We start from the raw sequence: 26756 nt of genomic DNA, 5'->3' as shown, positions 1-26756 counted from the left end.
CTGTTGAAAAACAATATGCCAAGTCAACCAATAGTGCTCCATTGAATGCTGTATTTGCCACATTATCACTAAAGTTTGTATCTTATTGATACTCGAGAGTATAATTATGTGTTCGGAAAGTCTGAGTACGAATATACATAAACTATCTGCAGTGGTAGAGATTCCCAATAATGTGAGCTTTGTCTCATATAGTCTCACCCAACCAATTTTCGATAAAAAATAGAAAAATAATGGAACATATAAAAATCGGAGAGATGATCCAATTAAAAAAAAAAAATCTTCTTTTCCCACAGTCTTAATTTAGTTATGAGTTATTTTGCTGTACAAATAGGTAGGTATGGTGCTTTTATGAGCCGATATCAGCCCATTTGTCCCAGATAGGGAATTCACCAACCATCAATAAATTCAGTATTCTACCTGTTAATAGTCCAGGTTTCAAACCTGACCTTGCAGAAATCTGCATATACAGGAATCAAACGACGCTCTCTAATAGCATTTGAATGGGCTTATTTAGTTGGCACACAATAAAGAGTCAATAATTTGTGATAAATAATTCGAGTTACAGTTGCACCTAGAGCATTAAGTACTGTTGAAAAACAATATGCCAAGTCAACCAATAGTGCTCAATTGAATGCTGTATTTGCCACATTATCACTAAAGTTTGTATCTTATTGATACTCGAGAGTATAGCTGAAGAATGAATAAATTCGAGTAGCGAAATCCCGAGACATAACTCACAATCTTGACAGTCTGATGGATTTATTGGGGAACATCCTGTATATTCTTCCGAGGTAATTAAAGCCGTGGAATCACTCAGCGGAGTCAAGTTTCCAGTTAAGTGAAGTCGCACTATTCTATTGGTGACCGACCACTGAACTTAAATCTTCGACAATAATTGAAGTTTTTTCACATATTTTGGACAACATTGTTAGTCAAAATCAGGGAGCACCTAACAAATAAAAGGCAGAAGCCTAGAATGGATTAGAATACACCTCATTTATGCTGCTAGGATGAGACTGAAAAGGTGAAAAGTCCCTTTACATCCGAATTTTAAATAAGGTCTTAGATTGTACAAATTAAATTGATTATTAAAATTCGACTTTTTTGTCTCTATCGAGTAGGTATCACGTCTCTCATATTTTTGCACTGCACAGACTCCACTGTATAGTTTCCTTGAACGTTACAGTTGCACCTAGAGCATTAAGTACTGTTGAAAAACAATATGCCAAGTCAACCAATAGTGCTCAATTGAATGCTGTATTTGCCATATTATCACTAAAGTTTGTATCTTATTGATACTCGAGAGTATAGCTGAAGAATGATTAAATTCGAGTAGTGAAATCCCGAGATATAACTCACAATCTTGACAGTCTGATGGATTTATTGATGAGAGAAAATGGGATCTGCCTATAAGTTTCGTATGAAATTGAACATAAGGAGTGTAAAATGTACATAAGTTCCATAAAATAGGATATTTGATGAATCAGCCATGACTGGGCTTATCTGTAAAGATATGATGGGCTTAAGTGATATTGCAACACGGAACAAAAGTATTAAGGTTTATGATGAGAAGTGATAAAGCTAGGTACATATTAAAATAGCTCTAAATGTCGATCATTGGTCACTTGCACTGGACAGTTGGATACTGCTCTTAGATACTACTTTCTCAATGCTGCTAATGCCGCTTTCGCGGAAAAGGATGCTCCCAGAATCAATTAGTAGTGCCAAATTTTTCGACACTGTCGAAATCTGATGTCAGGAATTCAGCCTCTCACACCACTTTAACAAAACTCATAGATATGGTACCGTTTTACAACTTGAAGAACTTTGCTGCTAATGCCGCTTTCGCGGAAAAGGATGCTCCTAGAATCAATCAGTAGTGCCAAATTTTTCGACACTGTCGAAATCAAACCCTCATGATCAATAGCGTCCACTGATGTCAGGAATTCAGCCTCTCACACCACTTTAACAAAACTCATATACAGGGTGGTTCGTGATTTGCGAACCACGCTTATATCTCTGAAACGGCTGGGAATAAAGGAATGAAATAAACGGCATCATCTAGATGAAATTTTGATGATTAAAATGGCATTTTTTAAATTTGCAATTTTTTTTGCAAAACGGCCCATTTTTTGCCAAATATAGGTCAGAGCCGCTTCAATGCAATCCCCGATGACAGTTCACATTGTAGATCGATCTAAGAATAGAAGCAGGGTCGTTTGCAGCCCAACCGGACTCCATAACCGGTGCCAACTACAAAAATGAGCCCCTCCTCAACATTTAAAGAAAAAGACCTTTAGGCCCATCGCACATTGGAAGCGTAGTAGCGCGACTTTTTGTAGCGGGTAGTCGTCTAAAACTCTAAAAAACCAAACCTATGAAAATGATGGAGACCCTCCATCAATATTTTCAAGGATTTCTTAAGGCCCAGTAGAATAGGAAAAAATCGCCTCAAGCGAAAATTTTCACTTGATAGGAAAAAGGCTGATGATTCAGGGATCCTTTAGAGGAGCCCGGGCTCGGAGGACCAGATGGGTCCCCTTATGAATGGTCCTGAACCTCAATGCATGCCAACTGCCGATCCCGCATAACCGGGAAGGGATGAAAGAGGTAGGGAATTATTGTCTGTTCACTTGAATCCAGTACCCAGTATGTATTGCCTCATTTAACCTAGATTTATCAGGGAGAACAGGAGTGCAAAGCTTTTGGACTTTTGCCAGCCACATTGGCCGACCCGACTCCAAACCTCGAGGACAAACTTGGATAATGAGAGGACATTTCTTACCGCACAGACATACACTGCACACTCCAAACAAGAGACATTTGCGAGCCACCTGTATGCTCAATGTAAATAACAACCGTGCCAATTCAATTAAACTTCTACAGGATGGTAACATTGGCAGATCCTTCAAAGCAGCTGTGACCATAAATGGCATTGGTAGGATTTTGAGTGAGTGATACCATTGATACTTAACCAAAACTAGTACACTTTTAATAGAAAAACTACCTAACCGAGAATTTACCTCGTCTATGATTTTTGAAGTAGTTACCTATCTTAGACCAAAATGTTTGATACCTAGATACCTACCAACTTACCTACCTAACTAGGTTATTTAATTCTATGAATTTAAAATAAAACTGTAAACTGTAGCTCGAGTGCCTTTCTGAAAAGAACCCAACATTGACATACATTCTAATCTGAAACCCATTCCGATGGTGTGCTAATGTGTAATAATCTGCATTAGCATATGTTATGATCTTGTAAGTTACATGTGCAATAACACTTATTAAAAGAACTTTACTTGCACCACATGCTGCCAATGTTAGATTATGTTTATAACATTAGATTTGTCACCTGTATGCAATCAGAAACCAGCCCCCAAGTCCTCCGTAACCCGAAAGAAATAAATGGTTATAGATTGGTCTGGTTGAAAGTCTCGAGAAAGCCAGGCTCAAAGTTCCAACTGCACGCCATTTGTCCCAGTGGGGGGCATTTCAGACAATCTCAGAATAGAATAGGTTCTCAATAGAGGCCCAGAATCGTGTGAGTACCTACCCGGTGTGTTGGATTCCTACTATTTCCGTGTCTCCCATATTCTTGATAATCGGATATTGAGGGCTCAGAATGGCAACATTGTCAGGCCGATCAAATATTTTCGGAAATTTGCAAACTTGTCTAATGATTATGTTTGATTTTCCGGATCCTATGAACAGTTAATTATTTGTGGGAGCAAAATCAGCTATTGAGAACATTCCTTATTTCCAGCAAATTCTAGAAACTACTACAATGTCAAACGTGTACCAAAATGCCTCTACCCGAGCTGTATGAGTAATGAGGTCGTTTTCAAAATTGATATTCAAAATTCATTTGCCATGTGATATGAAAATCACGCTCACCAGCAAATCAATCAATTTTTCTGTACAAGGGCCATTAGTTGCTTATTGTTCACAAAGTTGTCTGGGAAACGATCATGAGGCTGAATTTCAATCAATATTTCAGCTGTCTTAACCCTTTTGTTTTATAATCTATGAGGTCAGGACAAAGTTGATGAAACATTTGGTGTAAATAATGAGTTCTTGGACAGCAGGGCACCCACTGCCAGGCTGACATTGATGGATCAAATGAATTAGCCACCAAGTGTTCATTTTACTGCACTATGGCCAGACAGGGTAATGAGGGCATTAGAAGTTGCCTGCCCATATTGATAAGACGGAATGACCGTTGCCCGCTTCGTTAAACCGGGCGTCAGTTAACTGTGAACAGTGTTAACATGCGTCAGTTTATTGGAGTGATACTTGTGGATTTGAAGCTTACGAAATGGTCGTGGAAACTGTGAAAGCGTTTATTTTTCTTTCCGATTGCTACAATGCCGGCATGCAAGTTTGCCAGAGCAAATTGTCAACATATGGGGGAAAATGGTATGTGACGGGGTTTCAACTACTACCTATTTGTGAAGCTTCGTATTATCGTGAGGATTTGCAGTTCTTCTCACAAGGCTTTTGAAATTCATTATACTTATTTACTTATGTCAACATCACTTCGATCAAACTATGCTGATAGTTACGTACCTACAACACCTACATTTATTAATACTTATAACCAAGTTAAATCTTAAAGCAACTCTAGATAGATAACCAAGTCAAAACTTGAACCTTTTTTGTCCGACGTTTTTTGTCGATTGAATTTTGACCGTATAAATAATTTGATCTGAAGCAAGATTCAAAATTCAGATATCAAATTCGAAACCTTGTTGAGCATACCAAAGATCACAAGCGTCAAGGTCCGAGCAAAATAATCATTTAAGAACGTTTAATACTTCTGGGAGATATAAAAACTATGGGTAGGTACGTAAATAATTATGTTTTAGATCGGGTTTTCAAACCGAGCTATTTCATTGGGAGATCTTATAAAAAATAAATTAAATATCGTACTGGAATGTAGGTATTAGCTTTAGCTGAGCTGAGACGTATCCAAAATTCCAAACTGTTCCCAAGAAGTAGGTAAGGAAGTAATAATCTACTTTAGTATACTCTTATTGTGGTATAGCTTTTCCTTTGTTTAAGCAAGCTTTCAAAATTGACACTTTTTTGAAACCAACAAAACAACACAGTACTCCATCAGCTTGTGGAATAACATGCATGGGTAGGCGGCTGGGGATTGTAGCTTCTTGGCAAAATAACGCTATAGGTTAGTCATTACAAAATAGGTAAAAGTGCCGCCTTTAACTTTGAAACATGTACTGCCTTCATATTTTGAAGATATTATGGACATTTCCATTTACTTTTGAGCCTTGAGCTCAAACATAATTATATTACTTACATATGTATGTACCTGAGTAATGTATCTGTATTCGTACAGGCTACCTATCAATATATTTGAAACAAAAGCCGCAGCAATATTGCATTCTTTTTTTTACCGATACATTGAATTCATTATTATCGATATAAAACCTTGCATTACAATCTTCAAGACTTCATAATAAGATAATAACAATTAAATGAACTTTACCTTGTAAACTCTAGGAAGTACAACGGCATTGCTCTGAAAAAATTGCTGACGATATCCTTAACATCACGATATAGACGGGCATGCACTTACACATGTTGGTATATTTGGCACTCCTTCACGCATGTAAGTAGAATGCGATCTTGCTGGCTGCAGATAAGAGCAGACAAAGCTGATAAAACGAAACATGAAGCAGAAACTACTGTAAAAATACTTTAAAACTAATGAATCGAACAATAGAACCCGCAGACTTGAAACTCCAACTACTCATAGATTTTTACTAGAAAAAGCACAAACGTAACGAAATAAAAGGTAAAAAATTGTTTAGCTTGAGGGTGATAGGTTTCCTAAAGTTCAAATCTTCAAATATTAAGTAGAACTTCTACTACAGTTGTAAAGAATAGAAGAATAGTTCAAGATACTACAGGATATAGGTGGTATTTGTTATTTTTTGACAGATGGTAATTATTAGAGCTCTCAGTTTAGTTCTTTTTTTCTGTTCATTCATTATTGTTTTTAAGACCGAGCTTTCTGTGTACGTTCCAAATTAACTTCTTGGAAATTAAAATGGTATCCAATTAAAAATTGAAATATTTCGTAACAGAGCTTGTTGGCTAGATCAAAGTGAAACTCAGGAGTATAACTTTATCTTGCTCGAATAGGACTGCAGGACTAATACTATTGTGGTCAAAACTATGCTTTTGAAAAAGGTCAAAAGACAAAGTACAGGGCTACTACTCACACAAGGAGCTCTCCGATCCGTTTTGAGAAAGACGAGGGAATCCGATTTCAAAATAGAAGTGAAACTTAAATATTGTATTCAGTCTATGATACCATTTGTTCAAAAAGAAATTCAAGTTCGAAAAGAAATACACATACATACATGAAAATACTGGAAAACATCGAAAGGCAGATTCGTCGAATAGTCTTTGGTACCTGCTTTTCCTTGATGAACATTTATCTCAAGAAGTATTAAAAATAATGCCTATACCTACTTCTTTATAACTTTATATTGCTCTAATAGGACTGCAGGACTAATACTATTGTGGTCAAAACTATGCTTTTGAAAAAGGTCAAAAGACAAAGTACAAGGCTACTACTCACTACCCACACAAGGAGCTCTCCGATCCGTTTTGAGAAAAACGAGGGAATCCGATTTCAAAATATTCCCTTGTCCCTCTTAAACTCGAAAACGTCCAAAATCTGAACCATGTTGTTCATGCATGAGATCTGCTGACGGTCAAAACTCTGAAACCTTACAGACGTGAAATCTGAGGCGCTTATTTGTGACACGGTTGAGCACCTGAAGCTCAGTGCCTCTGTTGGTATCACAACACATAGTATGTACCTCTGATGGTATCATAACACAGAGGGCCGAGGATGAGATTGGATTACGTTGGCCCATGTCCTCTCAGAATTTACCGGGTGACTTATTTGGTTGTTCATGCATGAGATCTGCTGACGGTCAAAACTCTGAAACCTTACAGACGTGAAATCTGAGGCGCTTATTTGTGACACGGTTGAGTACCTGAAGCTCAGTGCCTCTGTTGGTATCACAACACATAGTATGCACCTCTTGATGGTATCATAACACAGAGGGCCGAGGATGGGATTGGGTTACGTTGGCCCATGTCCTCTCAGAATTTACCGGGTGACTTATTTGACTACTATGAATCCTAGCCGAGGTTTGGACATTATTTTGTCCTCAGTTTTGATAAATTTAGCACAATGACAATAGCAGCCTAATATGTACTGGGTAAAGGGCCTGTTTAGACCTTCTTGAGTAGTACAAGCACTATTATTGTAAACACATGCACTGAATCTATCTCAGCATCACAGGTTATTGAGTTTTTGAATACACAATGTACTAGCCGAGGTTTGGACATTATTTTGTCCTCAGTTTTGATAAATTTAGCACAATGACAATAGCAGCCTAATATGTACTGGGTAAAGGGACTGTTTAGACCTTCTTAAGCAGTACAAGCACTATTATTATAAACACATGCACTGAGTCTATCTCAGCATCACAGGTTATTGAGTTTTTGAATACACAATGTCTTTCGAACTTGAATACTCTCTTGTTTCTATTCAGATCGCTTCTGTGTCTGTTAGCAGAATCCAAGAAGCACAACTTGTGACTAGGTTGTACCGTCGCAATGCGTGTACAATATTGTATTTCCATGTGAAAATAAACTCTACATACAAAGGTCATGGGTGTACAATGCTTATGGACAATGTGGACCGATTTGATAGAACAGTTCACATAAATAATGTAAACCCGGGAATCTGCATGGTTTTATGGCGTCTGAGGAGAAATACGAGTACTTGTGTATATGGGGTTTGCCATCAGAGCGTACTATTTTTTGTGGAGCAATACAGTAGGTATCTTTGTTATAAATGTTTGTGGCGATACTTCAGTAAACATGTTACATTAGAAATAGATACCGTTTGCCATCAGAGAGTACTATTTTTTGTGGAGCAATACAGTAGGTATCTTTGTTATAAATGTTTGTGGCGATACTTCAGTAAACATGCTACATTAGAAATAGATACATAGCTATAATGTGAAAATATATAGGCAACATGTGAAGCTGACATGCAAGTGGGTGAGTTCAAAGAAGTTCTATTTTATCTATTCTCAAAAGCAAGTCAAAGTTTAAATGCTTGGAGACAACTTACAAGTATTTACAAGACATTAATGATCAAATTCACCTATTACTATTATTATTATTGGATTATCTATCATTAACCATTCGGTTTAAACCGTACACAGAACCTAACTTGCTTTACCCTTAATTTATATGAGTCTAATTTAGTTCTAAAATGTGTACCTAATAAGTTTCACATGTCAATATTATTAGTTAGGTATTAGGTACATAATGTATCGTTGACAGATTTAGTTTACCTTCGGCTAAAATGAAAGTTCCCTGTTCTCATAAAACGTAATAATACCTACTCTTGCTTTTTATAATATTTGGACCAAATATACATTTGAAAAAAAAATCAATAAAAAAATGGGAATATGAGCGTCGAGAAAAATTTGCTTTGACAAAAACATCTGATAAAATATTTGTATTTAAATCCGAAAAGAAAAAATATTGTGCCTGAACTTTTTGTATTCAGTTCTGAGACAAACGTACGACGCCAATCTCCGTGAAATAAGTCGGTTTCGGTACAATTCTGTACAGTCGGTACAATCACCTTTCAATTATGATTTGGTTTGTCTTTGATAAAATAAAAGAGGTGGGTAATTTGGTCTTGGTGAACTGTGAACATCGGCAATTTTGAAGCACCTGGTACCTAATTAGGTACTTGTATTCACAAAAACAGGATTGATAGGTTACTCTTACTAACGAATAAGGTCATTTTTGGTCAGAAATTTCACCCTTTTTTGTCTTCTTTATTTTTCAACAAAATAATCCTGTTTTTCTTACTTCATAGAATTTTATGACATAGGTTTATACACTGCTGAAGCATTGCAGTTATGGACTGTCAAATACCAGTACTATGCCTATAATCATACCAGATTTATGGCTCTGTCAAGAATCAGGATCGTTCTGAATTCTACTACTAGAAGCTTGCTGTCAGTGATATCATTGTCTCTTATACTATCACAATATAGTTCAGTAAGTTTTCAGATAACAGAGGTTCTTGCCAGGTTAGGAAATAAAATGTCCCTTGTGATGTGAGGAAAGGACTTGAATCTGATATCTAGGGCTGTGGGTTTTGAAGATGAACTTGGTCTCCTTTGTTATTGGTATTCGTGGGGGGCTAATGAAACCAAATTAGTATAATGAACTTTTTATGGATTATGAAATAAAATTTATCATGTGGCTAACTAAGGATCATATTTGAGCATTTTAAACTCTTTTTTAAGTCACACTCTGTCTGGTAAAGCTCTACGAAGCTCTCCTACCTAGTTATTGGTACAGTACTGGGGCCAATAAAATTGAATTAGTCTAATGAATTTTTTATGGAATAAAAAATAAAATTTATCATGTGGTTAACTAAGGATCATATTTGAACATTTTGAACTCTTTTTTAAGTCACACTCTGTCTGGTAAAGCTCTACGAAGCTCTCCTACCTAAGCTCTCCTACCTAATTTAAGCAGTTTCCCATTGACAACAATCAAAAAAGAATTTTAGTTTATTTACAATATCTTCCCTATTTACGTAGGTACTGAAAGTGTGTGTTCAATTTTGTGTGTCTCGAGCTCAAACGTTGAACGGTGGGAAAAAAGTTTTTGTCCCCAATAGATAGTGGTGGATCTGAAACTTGGAACTCAAGAAGCGTTAGAAGCTAATCACCTACCTCATTAACACTTCACCTCGGTTTCTCAATACACTGATGGACATATCGCGTTATTTTGAGGGTTTTCTGTAGATTTAGGTAGCGTAATAAAGTTTTCTGACGGTACAATCTAAGAATCAACGGAATAATTTTCAAGAAACGTTAGGTAAATAGTCTGAATATTAGAAGAGCCTTCACTTGACATCCTGCTGAACTTGGAAAGGAAACTTAATGAGTTCCATGTAAAACATCGACATCTTTTCTTTCCTTTCCTATTATATTCTTTTCTTTCCTATTATCACTGCAAAGGATAGGAATGTCATCTGTCTATTAAAGTAATTTAGGTTTAAACTAACACTTTATATCCTGAAGATTAAAATCTCAAAACCCCACTTGCGCACGAGCGGGTCTTCTAACATCACAAAGGATATTAAGGATCAAGTTATCCAGAAGTATCCTCTTCCACTTGGTCTAATTGAGTCGATTTCCTTGATGAATCAAAATAAAAATGTCATCAAAAATATCTAGCAACCCTCTGAGCCTCTCTTGAATTGGCACGCTCCCCCTTTTGATTATTTAAATCACAATGAAGAAGGATATCTTGAGAGTAATTGAAAGAAAGGTGAAAGGTGCTTGGATGAATATAATTAACATGAAGAAATTAGAAGGGTGATTCGAAGGGTATATGTTCTTTCTTGGTTCCTGATTTACAAAATCCTTTTTTGTCAAGACAGCATCTCTGTCTTTTTTACTACCTATCGAAGATAATAAAACGGGAAGAAAAAGAATGGAAAGGGGAGAAGAGCGGGATTTACAGCTTGAAAGGAATTATCTTGGTTCCTGATTTACAAAATCCTTTTTTGTCAAGACAGCATCTCTGTCTTTTTTACTACCTATCGAAGATAATAAAACGGGAAGAAAAGGAATGGAGAGGGGAGAAGAGCAGGATTTACAGTTTGAAAGGAATTATCCGGTTATTTGAAATGAGGATCGTTTCCGCTTTTTACTACCGCTATGATTTTCAAGACTTCTACAACTAAAAGATTCAAAAGAACTATTTTTCCAATGGGGCCCAAAAATTACACTACATCAAGCGTGGGTATTACCCACTAACCAGGTAGATATTACCTACATGATCTTGTTTTATTATTGACTTTTGACGAAGTAAGTATATTGATGATGGTAAAATAATAACGAACATGAAGAAATCAAAAGGAAAATGACATGAACCTTGGAAAGAACTATTTTTCCAATGGGGCCCAAAAATTACACTACATCAAGCGTGGGTACTACCCACTAACCAGGTAGATATTACCTACATGATCTTGTTTTATTATTGACTTTTAATCAAGAGGATTTTAACGAAGTAAGTATATTGATGATGGTAAAATAATAACGAACATGAAGAAATCAAAAGGAAAATGACATGAACCTTGGAAAAAAAAGCAGAAAAAAGTGTTCTCGGAATATCTCTTGGAACTTTTTTATTTAGCCCTTGATTATTCGCACTTACCTACTTATCCAATTAAATACATTGAGTTTAATTGAAATAAAAACATTGAATTAAAATTTAGCTGTTTAATCTGACCGACCTGGTTATTATGAGCTGTTTAACCAAGTACCTACTCGTATTAATTATTTATTATCTACTTTGTTAAAATTCCGAAGAAGACATTAATGAACAATTTATTTCCAAAGACGTTTTCAGCTTTCAGACAGAACTTTCAATTTCTGGTGTTAAATGAGGTGTCATTCTCACTGTCACCATAAATCCTTATCAACTTCTAATTGAACTCAAATATTAGGTACCTATGTACATGCAAATCGCTGTACCTGTTGATGTCACTTTCAAACAGATATTATCGGTGCCTATTATTCATTTCTCCGGTACACACAAAGATAATTATACACTGCAATTATTATTCAATCAGAAAGAAGTGTAAATATCCAGCTAATAACCTCAAGTACACAGTCAATTGACTAGGATCTACCTAGTTATGTAATTCAATTTGCTGGCATTAGAAGCTGGGTGCTCTCAATTCCATGTAAATTACCATGCAATCAGAAAGAAGTGTAAATATCCAGCTAATAACCTCAAGTACACAGTCAATTGACTAGGATCTACCTAGTTATGTAATTCAATTTGATGGCATTAGAAGCTGGGTGCTCTCAATTCCATGTAAATTACCATATTCTGGTACCTTCACATTTACATATTGTTAAGGCTGCTCTGTGTCTTTCAATTTGATTTTCTCATGTGAACTTTGCATTCATGAAACTTCATTCGATTTTTCCATTTTTGGTATGGTGTGACTTTGTTTACTCTAGGTTTCCAAATTACGAAATGAGATTAGTGAGTGACTCAGAACTTGTGGGTGTCATTCTCACTGTCACCATAAATCCTTATCAACTTCTAATTGAACTCAAATATTAGGTACCTATGTACATGCAAATCGCTGTACCTGTTGATGTCACTTTCAAACAGATATTATCGGTGCCTATTATTCATTTCTCCGGTACACACAAAGATAATTATACACTGCAATTATTATTAACTGCAACACAGATACATCCATGAGACCGGATGTATCACACAGTACACCTTTCACAAAGGAAACTCGAAACAACGCCACAGTTATCAATGAAACAATATTGACAAATGACATAACTCCACTGATGCTTTGCATAATGACAGGCAGACTTATTGAACTAGAAATACCCGAAACAAATCCAAGGAGTCAGGTCCGGTGCTGACGACATTGAGGATTCGTTAGAACCCGTTGCACTCATTACAACTGCCATTGAAATTATTCACGAGAACATAGACTGTCATTCTCACTGTCACCATAAATCCTTATCAACTTCTAATTGAACTCAAATATTAGGTACCTATGTACATGCAAATCGCTGTACCTATTGATGTCACTTTCAAACAGATATTATCGGTGCCTATTATTCATTTCTCCGGTACACACGAAGATAATTATACACTGCAATTATTATCTGATGACTTTGATATAAGTTCACAATTTGTTTACAACACACTTTGTGGTCTTTCGGATGGTAGTCAAGCACTCTCTTTCCATAGAGGTCTTGTTAACAAACAACTTTGTCCACCCACTGATGGATGATTCATTTAATTTATGTATATCTTACGTCTGAACGTTATCGAAAGGAGATAGTACACATAAGTGCCTAGTCTAAAAGAAATGGTCGACTTTTGATATTCATGTACGATTTCCACAGTTTATTAGGTCTCTTCTTTATGTCTGTTGAGATTCATTAGGTATGTAGGTACTCTTAGAAATAATGAAGTTTCAGTCAACGTCATATCATACATCAGATCATAAACATGTCTGCAATAAGAACTACAAGAATACAACACTAGAACAAGACGTCAGATTATACCCATGTCTAAATCGTAAAATCGTTACACTTTAATTTCCACCTCTATTAATTGAATTATCGTTAAAAATAATAATGATAACCTGTACCAAAGCAAAAGGCTTTCTCGTATCTTAGTATTCTTAATGTATATTAATGGTTTAATAAACCAATTAAATTTCATATAAGTAGAACATAGACATTGTAAGTAATATTGATGATGCTAATTATTGTCACTCTGCCACTTGTCTTGTTAACAAACGTCTTTCTTCAAAAGCTACACTCAGTTTTAGATATTGACTTGGACTCGAACCATTGATCTCTAGATCCGAAGCAAATATGGCTAAGTAGATTTTCAATACACCATTATGCTCCTCGATATACTCAAACTAAAAATGTGACTGATAGCTACGTATGTACAATTTCTCATGAAAGAGGTCACTTTCCAAATGTTACAATCTCTAAACATCTGAACACAGTCGATGAACATCTCTTGATACCCATAACTCCACTGATGCTTTGCATAATGACAGGCAGACTTATTGAACTAGAAATACCCGAAACAAATCCAAGGAGTCAGGTCCGGTGCCAACGACATTGAGGATTCGTTAGAACCCGTTGCAATCTTTACAACTGCCATTGAAATTATTCACGAGAACATAGACATTGTAAATTATAAGTAATATTGATTATGCTAATGTCACTCTGCCACTTGTCTTGTTAACAAACGTCTTTCTTCAAAAGCTACACTCAGTTTTAGATATTGACTTGTACTCGAACCATTGATCTCTAGATCCGAAGCAAATATGGCTAAGTAGATTTTCAATACACCATTATGCTCCTCGATTTACTCAAACTAAAAATGTGACTGAGTGACTGATAGCTACGTATGTACAATTTCTCATGAAAGAGGTCACTTTCCAAATGTTACACATGTTACAATCTCTAAACATCTGAACACAGTCGATGAGGAAATCTGAAACAACGCCTGACAGTGTCAACCTGCATGCAACAATATCTAAACATCTGAACACAGTCGATGAGGAAATCTGAAACAACGCCTGACAGTGTCAACCTGCATGTAACAATATACATTGCAACAACAACGCGCCATTTTGTGGAAAATACTTTTTTCTGGAAAAGAGCAGATATAAATACCGAAACTACCAACCGAAAGTTCATTTTCGGTAGTAACAAGTGATAATAATGTGGCGCCATTTTGTGGAAAATACTTTTTTCTGGAAAAGAGCAGATATAAATACCGAAACTACCAACCGAAAGTTCATTTTCGGTAGTTATTATCTACAAAACTGGTTCACTATTTGGTTGCGCATGCGCAGACTCAGACGTCACCAAAGTCTCCTCTGCATATCAGGAGGGCCATTTCAATATCATTCATCTCCTGAACCGGTCTTGCAGCCTGGTCATTAGTTAATTAATGATACCATTCTTGCAGAAGAAGGACTATTTTGTCATTAATTTCAGTTGAAGTTGTAGTCTGTTTTTTTTTTTTTTTTTTTTTTTTTTTTTTTTTTTTTTTTTTTTTTTTTAATTTTTATTTAAATTTTTTTTTTTTTTTTTTTTTTTTTTTTTTTTTTTTTTTTTTTTTTTGCGATTTAGTGACAGTACCAAAGTTGTTGTGGAAATGCAGGTGGTCATCGAATCAAGTACGAATTTTGTGTTCATGAGGTTCTGGTATAGGTACGGTTGTGATTTGTTTGAAGAAGGTAGATTCGTTTATTTTTCTTTCCGATTGCTACAATGCCGGCATGCAAGTTTGCCAGAGCAAATTGTCAACATATGGGGGAAAATGGTATGTGACGTGGTTTCAACTACTACCTATTTGTGAAGCTTCGTATTATCGTGAGGATTTGCAGTTCTTCTCACAAGGCTTTTGATATTCATTCTACTTATTTACTTATGTCAACATCACTTCGATCAAACTATGCTGATAGTTACGTACCTACAACACCTACATTCATTAATACTTATAACCAAGTTAAATCTTAAAGCAACTATAGATAGATAACCAAGTCAAAGCTTGAACCTTTTTTGTCCGACGTTTTTTGTCGATTGAATTTTGACCGTATAAATAATTTGATCTGAAGCAAGATTCAAAATTCAGATATCAAATTCGAAACCTTGTTGAGCATACCAAAGATCACAAGCGTCAAGGTCCGAGCAAAATAATCATTTAAGAACGTTTAATACTTCTGGGAGATATAAAAACTATGGGTAGGTACGTAAATAATTATGTTTTAGATCGGGTTTTCAAACCGAGCTATTTCATTGGGAGATCTTATAAAAAATAAATTAAATATCGTACTGGAATGTAGGTATTAGCTTTAGCTGAGCTGAGACGTATCCAAAATTCCAAACTGTTCCCAAGAAGTAGGTAAGGAAGTAATAATCTACTTTAGTATACTCTTATTGTGGTATAGCTTTTCCTTTGTTTAAGCAAGCTTTCAAAATTGACACTTTTTTGAAACCAACAAAACAACACAGTACTCCTTATATGTATTTCTATCCAAACTTATAAACCACCTTTTTCAGGACTTTTCCATATTGTTAACAGTGTATGTCATGTACTCGTATGTACGTACCTAATCATCAAAATCTCTTCCTCAAACATCAAGGCCCGTTCGAGAAATATCCAAACTTATAAACCACCTTTTTCAGGACTTTTCCATATTGTTAACAGTGTATGTCATGTATGTACGTACCTAATCATCAAAATCTCTTCCTCAAACATCAAGGCCCGTTCGAGAACTATCCAAACTTATAAACCACCTTTTTCAGGACTTTTCCATATTGTTAACAGTGTATGTCATGTATGTACGTACCTAATCATCAAAATCACTTCCTCAAACATCAAGGCCCGTTCGAGAACTTGAACTGGACAATATCCCAGGTAAAGACGGTAAAGTCCTACTTGAAATACCTAAATAATGATCACTACCTACTCGCGTACCTCTATTGGTAAAACTTTAAAGTGGTTTACAAGTCAATAAATCATAACCTTTTGATCTGAACTGATTCATTTCGCCCCCCGCAAGGTCCAACTTCTCATTGGATTTTCAGCAGCAGGGGATATTTTATTTATTTTATTTTTTTTAAGTTCATGAATTTCTTATTCTTTCCGTCTCTGTGTACTGTGCGTTGACATCTTCAGGCCTCGAATCTGCTGTCTTCTATGTACAGGCCGCTGGCTGCCTTGATGGTTAACCAATATTTTCAATTTTGTTAGAAGTTGTCCATCAATTGTTTATCACATTTACCTAGGTACAAAAAATAATTTATTATTTTTCTCTCACATTTCATCAGACTACGTCTATGGAAATATTAGTGGATGTGTCTGTTTTTCCTCTATTGATCGCCTACAATGAAATCCTACCACTTCTCTTGTATTCGACGTAGGTGTTCTCTTTTCTTTTGATAAATTAGTGGATGTGTCCGCTTTCCCATGTTTTGAAATTGGTGCCATTTGTTTTATTTTGGGCACACCTTTCTTTTCTAAATTATTAATGGATTTGTTGTGTCTATTTTCCATTTTTCCTCTAATGTATATATTATGAAAATTGGTGAATTTATTTACCTTTCTATCATTCCTCCCCCCCCCTAAATCAGTGGATGTGCCTATTTTTCTCACATTGTACGTAGAAATGGTTTCTTGGTCTTTCCAGTCTTACAAGGCACACAAGTATAGAAGAGGATTCTGGTAGAGAAGTACTTCTTTTAGAACACAGAAAACGTGCTTCCAAGCAAGCTTTGCAATGTCGTGGAACTGTATCCTTTTGGTTTATGATGCTCGCGAGTCTCTGTATCGATGAGAAAACTCCAATAACATGATACTCCGAGAACAAATATCAGGGGACAAAACTCAAGAAAATTGGACCAAATAGGTACAATAGTAGAAGTTGAGAATTTCATTAATACCTTGAAAATCCATTTTGTATTAAATATGTACCTATAGGCCGGGCGGCATCGGCATTGCGAACTCTTGACGTTCGCGGGCCTCCCGGCACGCTTGATCTACCTAGATCCAGAAAGAATAGAATAGAATAGAATAGAATAGAATAGAATAGAATATACCTTGTTTATCCTGCTGGGATAGGACTGAAAAGTCCCTTTTCCCCCGCAGTCTAACCAAGGTCTCATATATTTGATACATTATGGGGGGTACATTTTACAAAGTAAACACCCTGATTAATTTAAAAAAAAAAAGAAAAAAAAGATATGTGTTAATTCTGTGATATCCACAAAAGTTGTGAAAAAGCTCTGCTTTACCACAAAGAATTTGAGATTTGATTTGGGTTAGGTAGTTAATACTTTATTGAAAAGAATATTCCTCTTTTAAATGAGTAAATGTGACACAATTGTCATGATTTAAGCTCAGGAGTTTTAAGAATAAAATGATTGTCAAAATTACTTATAAATGTTTCTGTAGCATTTTTTGCTTCCGACAACTTTTTGGTCTTCGTCGGGGACTCATTAGAGCTGCTAATTAAGAAGTATTTCACTCACAACTGCATAGTTACCTTCACAAGACAGGTAGAGAAGTTTTCTAAGAGAACACCGATATTTGAGTACACAGGTAGGTATGTAGGTACCGAGTGTGATATCCACAAAAGTTGTGAAAAAGCTCTGCTTTACCACAAAGAATTTGAGATTTGATTTGGGTTAGGTAGTTAATACCTTATTGAAAAGAATATTCCTCTTTTACCTAAATGAGTAAATGTGACACAATTGTCATGATTTAAGCTCAGGAGTTTTAAGAATAAAATGATTGTCAAAATTACTTATGTTTCTGTAGCATTTTTTGCTTCCGACAACTTTTTGGTCTTCGTCGGGGACTCATTAGAGCTGCTAATTAAGAAGTATTTCACTCACAACTGCGTAGTTACCTTCACAAGACAGGTAGAGAACACCGATATTTGAGTACACAGCTAGGTACCGAGTGCGAACTTTTTGGTCTTCGTCGGGGACTCATTAGAGCTGCTAATTAAGAAGTATTTCACTCACAACTGCATAGTTACCTTCACAAGACAGGACAGGTAGAGAACACCGATATTTGAGTACACAGGTAGCTACCGAGTGCATTTTTTTATAAAGTCGCCAATCTCCGTGAAATAAGTCGGTTTCGGTACAATTCTGTACAGTCGGTACAATCACCTTTCAATTATGATTTGGTTTGTCTTTGATGTTTAATGAAAAATAAAAGAGGTGGGTAATTTGGTCTTGGTGAACTGTGAACATCGGCAATTTTGAAGCACTTGGTCCCTAATTAGGTACTTGTATTCACAAAAACAGGATTGATAGTTTACTCTTACTAACGAAAAAGGTCATTTTTGGTCAGAAATTTCACCCTTTTTTGTCTTCTTTATTTTTCAACAAAATAATCCTGTTTTTCTTATACAATCTAAATGTTCTTTAATTTTTTGAAAGAGGTAAGTCTGACCTCTACCAAGGCACAGCTGGATGATACCATACTAACTTGGTTACAATTACTTTTTGAACTCAAGACATATGGAAACTGTAATAACAAAAGCAGACACTATCCCATCCAGCTAATCACCTACCTCATTAACACTTCACCTCGGTTTCTCAATACACTGATGGACATATCGCGTTATTTTGAGGGTTTTCTGTAGATTTAGGTAGCGTAATAAAGTTTTCTGACGGTACAATCTAAGAATCAACGGAATAATTTTCAAGAAACGTTAGGTAAATAGTCTGAATATTAGAAGAGCCTTCACTTGACATCCTGCTGAACTTGGAAAGGAAACTTAATGAGTTCCATGTAAAACATCGACATCTTTTCTTTCCTTTCCTATTATATTCTTTTCTTTCCTATTATCACTGCAAAGGATAGGAATGTCATCTGTCTATTAAAGTAATTTAGGTTTAAACTAACACTTTATATCCTGAAGATTAAAATCTCAAAACCCCACTTGCGCACGAGCGGGTCTTCTAACATCACAAAGGATATTAAGGATCAAGTTATCCAGAAGTATCCTCTTCCACTTGGTCTAATTGAGTCGATTTCCTTGATGAATCAAAATAAAAATGTCATCAAAAATATCTAGCAACCCTCTGAGCCTCTCTTGAATTGGCACGCTCCCCCTTTTTGATTATTTAAATCACAATAAAGAAGGATATCTTGAGAGTAATTGAAAGAAAGGTGAAAGGTGCTTGGATGAATATAATTAGCATGAAGAAATTAGAAGGGTGATTCGAAGGGTATGTTCTTTCTTGGTTCCTGATTTACAAAATCCTTTTTTGTCAAGACAGCATCTCTGTCTTTTTTACTACCTATCGAAGATAATAAAACGGGAAGAAAAAGAATGGAAAGGGGAGAAGAGCGGGATTTACAGCTTGAAAGGAATTATCTGGTTATTTGAAATGAGGATCGTTTCCGCTTTTTACTACCGCTATGATTTTCAAGACTTCTACAACTAAAAGATTCAAAAGAACTATTTTTCCAATGGGGCCCAAAAATTACACTACATCAAGCGTGGGTACTACCCACTAACCAGGTAGATATTACCTACATGATCTTGTTTTATTATTGACTTTTAATCAAGAGGATTTTAACGAAGTAAGTATATTGATGATGGTAAAATAATAACGAACATGAAGAAATCAAAAGGAAAATGACATGAACCTTGGAAAAAAAGCAGAAAAAAGTGTTCTCGGAATATCTCTTGGAACTTTTTTATTTAGCCCTTGATTATTCGCACTTACCTACTTATCCAATTAAATACATTGAGTTTAATTGAAATAAAAACATTGAATTAAAATTTAGCTGTTTAATCTGACCGACTTGTTTATTGTGAGCTGTTTAACCAAGTACCTACTCGTATTAATTATTTATTATCTACTTTGTTAAAATTCCGAAAAAGACATTTATGAGCAATTTATTTTTTTCAAAGACATTTTCAGCTTTCAGACAGAACTTTCAATTTCTGGTGTTAAATGAGTTTAGTTTACCTTCGGCTAAAATGAAAGTTCCCTGTTCTCATAAAACGTAATAATACCTACTCTTGCTTTTTATAATATTTGGACCAAAATACATTTGAAAAAAATCAATAAAAAAATGGGAATGTGAGTGTCGAGAAAAAATTGCTTTGACAAAAACATCTGATAAAATATTTGTATTTACCTAAATCCGAAAAGAAAAAATATTGTGCCTGAACTTTTTGTATTTAGTTCTGAGACAAACGTACAAAGTACTATCTCTTTTGAACGTAATGTTTCTCATGTATAACATATTATGTATGTACATAATTATGTAGGTACCTACATAGAAGCTCTCGTTGGGTCATTAGCTCATTAGCAGTGCAACACTTTGCCTGTTTTTACCTAGGGACCTACCTATATCTTTCATAAAAAAAAAGCTTGTAGAAAAATAAAAGCTCATCCCTAAAGGGAATTCATCAAAAAATCCATGGAACAATAGAAGGGGTCAGTCTGACCAACTGGGATAGCACAAGCTTTGGGTATTAAAATGATACTGGCTTGTGTTTTGGTTAGCCTCGGTTGTGTTGGTTGATGCAGTTCGCGGGATTGTGATAGCAACATTTCATCGCCAGTCGTCATTCAGTTGTCCATCAACGCAGCGATGTCAACACACATGTTGATATAGAAGACTCAACTTCTAGGAGCTGAGATTCGAAACACTTGATAGATATAATGGGCACATTTGATTTCTATTTAACCAATCAGAATAGGAGACTTGCTGTAGTGTTTTCAGTAACAACTTCTCTCACCGTTTTTCGCAGCAGTGTCGGATGTCTAGCAAAGTTTCAGAATATGCAAAATTTTGTTTTCCAGTTTCAAACCATCATCGATATCTGAATACGCAAGTATGTAGGTAGTTAAAAAAAAACAACAAGTTATTAGGTACCTACCTACATTTTTTTATTGCGTTTGCGTAGTTCATCACCGTTTTGGAATTTCATATCGCGTTATTTTGAGGGTTTTCTGTAGATGTAGGTAACGTTTTCTGACGGTACAATCTAAGAATCAACGGAATAATTTTCAAGAAACGTTAGGTAAATAGTCTGAATATTGGAAGAGCCTTCACTTGACATCCTGCTGAACTTGGAAAGGAAACTTAATGAGTTCCATGTAAAACATCGACATCTCAGTTCTTTTCTATTATCACCGCAAAGGATAGGAATGTCATCTGTCTATTAAAAGTAATTTAAGTTTAAACTAACACTTTATATCCTGAAGATTAAAATCTCAAAACCCCACTTGGGCACGAGCGGGTCTTGTAAACATCACAAAGGATATTAAGGATCAAGTTATCCAGAAGTATCCTCTTCCACTTAGTCTGATTGAGCTTGGAATTTCACAATTTTTGTAGGTAAGAATGGTCTAGTTTTTGCTACCATCAAATCCGCTATTCTAGGCCTTGATATCTTGAAAAATCGAGATTTTTCAGTTGAGATCTCATGAACCCGGTCAGGGGCAAAATTTTCTCGTTAACAGATCGAAGGACCACATTTGACTTATTCTGCACTGATGCATCCACCTTGCATACATTCTTGCAAAGTTGCAAGTTCGACTCTGTATCAAAATAATCCACATTCTAATTTGTTGCCTAGTTTACATACATTCAAAACGTCTGCGCTGTTTTCGTCTAATGAGATCCCAACATATCTGGATCAACCTTGCTTTGACGTCCCTAGTCTTTTATTTCAGCACATCTTGTGTGAATATCATGCACCTTCCAACGTTGCCTCTCTTCAGGACCATTCATAAGGGGACCCATCCGGTCCTCCGGGCCCGGGCTCCTCTAAAGGATCCCCGAATCATCAGCCTTTTTCCTATCAAGTGAAAATTTTCGCTTGAGGCGATTTTTTCCTATTCTACTGGGCTTTAAAAAATTCTTGAAAATATTGATGGACTGATAGAGAGTCTCTATCATTTTCATAGGTTTGGTTTTTTAGACGACTACCCGCTACAAAAAGTCGCGCTACTACGCTTCCAATGTGCGATGGGCCTAAAGGTCTTTTTCTTTAAATATTGAGGAGGGGCTCATTTTTGTAGTTAGCACCGGTTATAGAGTCCGGTTGGGCTGCAAACGACCCTGCTTCTATTCTTAGATCGATCTACAATGTGAACTGTCATCGGGGATTGCATTGAAGCGGCTTTCCATCCCGTTCAATGTCAAACAACTCGTGTCCATGTCACTTCTGCGAACCAACAGATAACACACATTTCCAATCACGGTTTATTTTGCTCCAAAAGGAACCAAAGGCGCCATTGCCACAGCCTGGAATTTGTGTTTATCAGAACAAAAAACCGAGCTGTTCTAACTCTTGCCAGCTTTTATTTGATTTCTTTGGCACTAAAACGGTGAAATTGAAAATATGATGACGTGAACAAGAAATAGGATAAGGAAAGTAAAAAGCAATGCACAACCATAGTTACCTAACCAATTAATCGAGCAAATATGTATGTAATAATATGGGGATTATGGGATTACCTTTTCCCCATTAGGTAAATTTTATAGTCCAAGCAAATTGACTATCGGCATAACAATAAAATAATAAAGAAGTTATCCCACCTGTTCACAGGTACAAGATCGTTGAGGTAGTTTTAATTCTGCAGCGAATATAGCAATAAATATGCTAATTAAAATAAACCCAATACTAGTAGTGATGCCATAATGGTCTGAGAGCAGAATAGAAATGCATTTGCCACTGCTGTACTTGACCAGAAAGCAAACACTTCATTAGAAAACAAAATTGATTAAATCAAGCAAGTGCAATGTAAAGGAATCGGCTGGTATGTTTCTTGCTATCTGAGAGATAGTATCATTCAAGTTTTTTTTTATTGAGATAAGAGTATAGAGCGCTTTCATGTTTATTGCATTGATTGGCTTGGCCTATTCTGTACCAGGGTGTTTGGTAAAGAATTTTCCTCAACCTGGTTTCTACATATTTGGAATTCTAGACAATGTGGAGTCATTTGATTACCAAGACTTAGGTAAAAACATGGATTGTTGATGGGAAATGTTGTGTTGTTAGATCACCGGTAATAATTACCAGTATAATAATCTAGAAAATGTCTTAATAATATCAAAAGTCAAGCACAGACAATCAAACTCATTAAGTCATTTCAGTATTTGAAAAATAGAACTTTTGGGTGATTCTGGGCGAGATGAGAACATCAAAATAACCTGCCACAATAGCATTCATGGTAATGCTTAATTAATAGGTCTAGTTTGTCTCTTGTTATAACCATGATGTCCTCATTTTGATATATTGATGTATTTCCTTCGTAATGTCTGTGGTATTATCACGGTCTTGTATCTTCTTCACGATAATATTTCAACAATGTGTAGAAATCTATTAATTAATGTACACCAGTCGAGTGATACATATTCAGGGTTTTATAAACTTCAGTATCTTGTGGTTTCCCTTTCCTTTTGCTTCTTTAAATATTTCAACAATATTATTATTTCTCCCCATTGATATATTGATGTATTTCCTTCGTAATGTCTGTGGTATTATCACGGTCTTGTATCTTCTTCACGATAATATTTCAACAATATGTAGAAATCTATTAATTAATGTACACCAGTCAAGTGATACATATACAGGGTTTTATAAACTTCTATCTCCAGTATCTTGTGGTTTCCCTTTCCTTTTGCTTCTTTAAATATTTCAACAATATTATTATTTTTACCCTGTAGGTAGGTACCTATCTAGAAATCATTTTGAAAAATCAATATTGGGTTTTATGACCCGTTCAATATTTTATTATTGAAAATATTTGAAGTTTTTTTAGGTTTTTTAAATTTAATTTTAAGGTTAATTATTTCCATTTTCTTTGTGAATGTATATTTTGAATAAATTAAGATTGTCTTTAAGATTATTTCACTAGCGAGGGAAAATAACTTTTGAAAGAAGCTCACAAGATATTGACATTAGAAGTTGTGTTTTCTTGTATTGAGCTAGGTAGCTTAGTGCGGTAATTTCTCTTTGTGCTTTGTGATGAAAAATGAAAAGTTGGTATTTCCTAGTCTTTGACGTACAGTTGTACGTTTTCCTCATTTCGACAAATTTCAGTCACCTGTTTAAATTAGTATAAATAAGACTTTTGTATAAAAATCATTAGTAGGTATAAAACATGTAAGTATTTTTTTCCTCACCTACCCGATTCTTCGATTTATTTAACTACACATCATCTCTTATTACTGATATTAGGTATATCAATAAAATTTATTTTCAATCATTAGTAGGTATAAAACATGTAAGTATTTTTTTCCTCACCTACCCGATTCTTCGATTTATTTAACTACACATCATCTCTTATTATATCAATAAAATTTATTTTTTCTTTGGACAATTCTTAGGACTTGGACAACAATGATTTATCATTTAGTCCATAAAATTTACAACAATCCTCATGAATCTTAAATGTTCCGGAATCAAATCAAATATTTTATCAATAAAAAATAGTTTTAATTTAGGATCGAATGTTCACAATTAATTCTAAATTATCTCCCAATACGATCTTTCGTTCATAGGTTCTTTTATTTTCTTATCGAATAAACAAGATGTGTTTTGATTTAATTATACAGGATGGCAATAGAATAAGCTATACCGTGTAGATTGTAGATGGCGGGAAATAATATATCGCTCAATGGAGGCAGGCAAAATATAATTAGTCATTTTAATCTTTGTTATTTGGTAGAATCACTGGTAAGTTAGATATAACTAGGTAGGTAGTGTAGGTACTCGTCGATTTCAGAGTGTTTGTAGAAATTCAACTTATACATGTAGATTGTAGATGGCGGGAAATAATATATCGCTCAATGGAGGCAGGCAAAATATAATTAGTCATTTTAATCTTTGTTATTTGGTAGGATCACTGGAAAGTTAGATATAACTAGGTAGGTACTCGTCGATTTCAGAGTGTTTGCAGAAATTCAACTTATACATTATTTGCTACCTATTTCATTTAGAAGCAGACGAAGTCCTGGACTCTTATGGCAGAGGAATGTGGGAAGGATATCCACATTTGTCGTGAGCTACTCTTGATTCCGAAGGAAGGAATCAACAAATGAACATTATTGTTAATTTTTATATTAATTAACACTTCAACCAGATAGATGTTCTCCTTCTTCTTTATCAAATCCAACCATTTTCTACTTATACATATTTGCTGACCATTCAAATGTCGAAATCATGATTCACCCTGTCGATTTTCGTTTACAAAATCAAGTCAAATACTTTCGTCCCAAAATATTTTCTGTTCGAGAGAAAAAATCAATAGATAGATAATAAAATCAAATGATCTCCCTTGTGCTTATGTAAGTCAATAAATAATTAAATGTTCAGCCCGTATCCTCTTGGCTTGGAATGTCTACTCATTTGAATCCTTTCATAAGAGATTCATTTATTATCAACTCATTAAATACTTAGATATCATGATCATGCTTATAGGGTTAATGTGAATAAGCTTTTACATTTTGTTCCAAAGCTCTGACTTCTCCTCGTTGCTCCTCAAAATAACTATTAATAAAATTCATCTCATGTTCTTTCATACCTATCCCGTAGTCTATCCCTCATCAGATGGGCGATAACACATTTTTATATCCAGGAAAATGTGTAGGTATAACTCATTAAATACTTAGATATCATGATCATGCTTATAGGGTTAATGTGAATAAGCTTTTACATTTTGTTCCAAAGCTCTGACTTCTCGTCGCTCCTCAAAATAACTATTAATAAAATTCATCTCATGTTCTTTCATACCCATCCCGTAGTCTATCCCTCATCAGATGGGCGATAACACATTTTTATATCCAGGAAAATGTGTAGGTAGGCTCTTGATGTCTAAAAATGTTCAAATAAACTTTCAAATTCAACCAGATATTTCATTATGATCCCGCGTAATCCTGTATTCCTGTAAGTAATTTACCATTCGGTAAAACAGTCGATAAATTTGCTCCGCGTTCATAAAATGAGAATTTAAATATTGGAACTATCAGTAAGAAAAATCTATAAACCAGAGTTTATTCCTTTTGTTTTAAGTATGGTAATTAATAAACTAATTTGATCTTGTGGTAATCATGGATCGGGAGTAGTGCTTTTAATGTCTCAGACAAGGTTTAATGTCTCGAGTATCAAAATTTTAACAGAGATAAAAATTACCTATAACCTAAATTTGATCTTGTGGTAATCATGGATCGGGAGTAATGCTTTTAATGTCTCAGACAAGGTTTAATGTCTCGAGTATCAAAATTTTAACAGAGATAAAAATTACCTATAACCTGTAAACCATAACTGTTCAGAAAGTTCCTGACCAGAACGTTTTTCACTAAAGAATTGGTTCGGCATCGGTAGGGGATGGTATAGTAGCACATTAAATAGTAAACATTAAAGATAAATCTATACAGATGAAAATAATAAAATTTAAACTGTTGCCCATACACACAAACACCGTGGTGTTAGACGTAAGCATCCTCATCAGGCTTTGATAATGGGTACTGCCTTGGGCAACCCAAAATCTCTTTCATTTTCAGATTCTCTTTATTATTGTTTTCATAATTAT

General features: G+C 35.2%; 1 protein-coding gene across 1 annotated transcript in view; it reads left to right on the top strand.

Moving 5' to 3' along the window:
• Positions 1-2766: 2766 nt before the first annotated feature.
• LOC113469256 (protein serrate-like) overlaps positions 2767-26756 on the top strand; it is an 80568-nt gene continuing 56578 nt past the window's right edge. The window contains exons 1-2 of the mRNA XM_026826801.1: positions 2767-2938; positions 8948-9132. Of these exons, the coding sequence (XP_026682602.1) occupies positions 2767-2938; positions 8948-9132 (357 nt within the window). The remainder of the gene's footprint in view (positions 2939-8947; positions 9133-26756) is intronic.

This window comes from Diaphorina citri, unplaced genomic scaffold (assembly GCF_000475195.1).
Source record: "Diaphorina citri unplaced genomic scaffold, Diaci psyllid genome assembly version 1.1 scaffold1005, whole genome shotgun sequence".
Classification (NCBI taxonomy): Eukaryota; Metazoa; Arthropoda; class Insecta; order Hemiptera; family Psyllidae; genus Diaphorina; species Diaphorina citri.
This window is presented reverse-complemented; position numbering and strand designations above follow the sequence as displayed.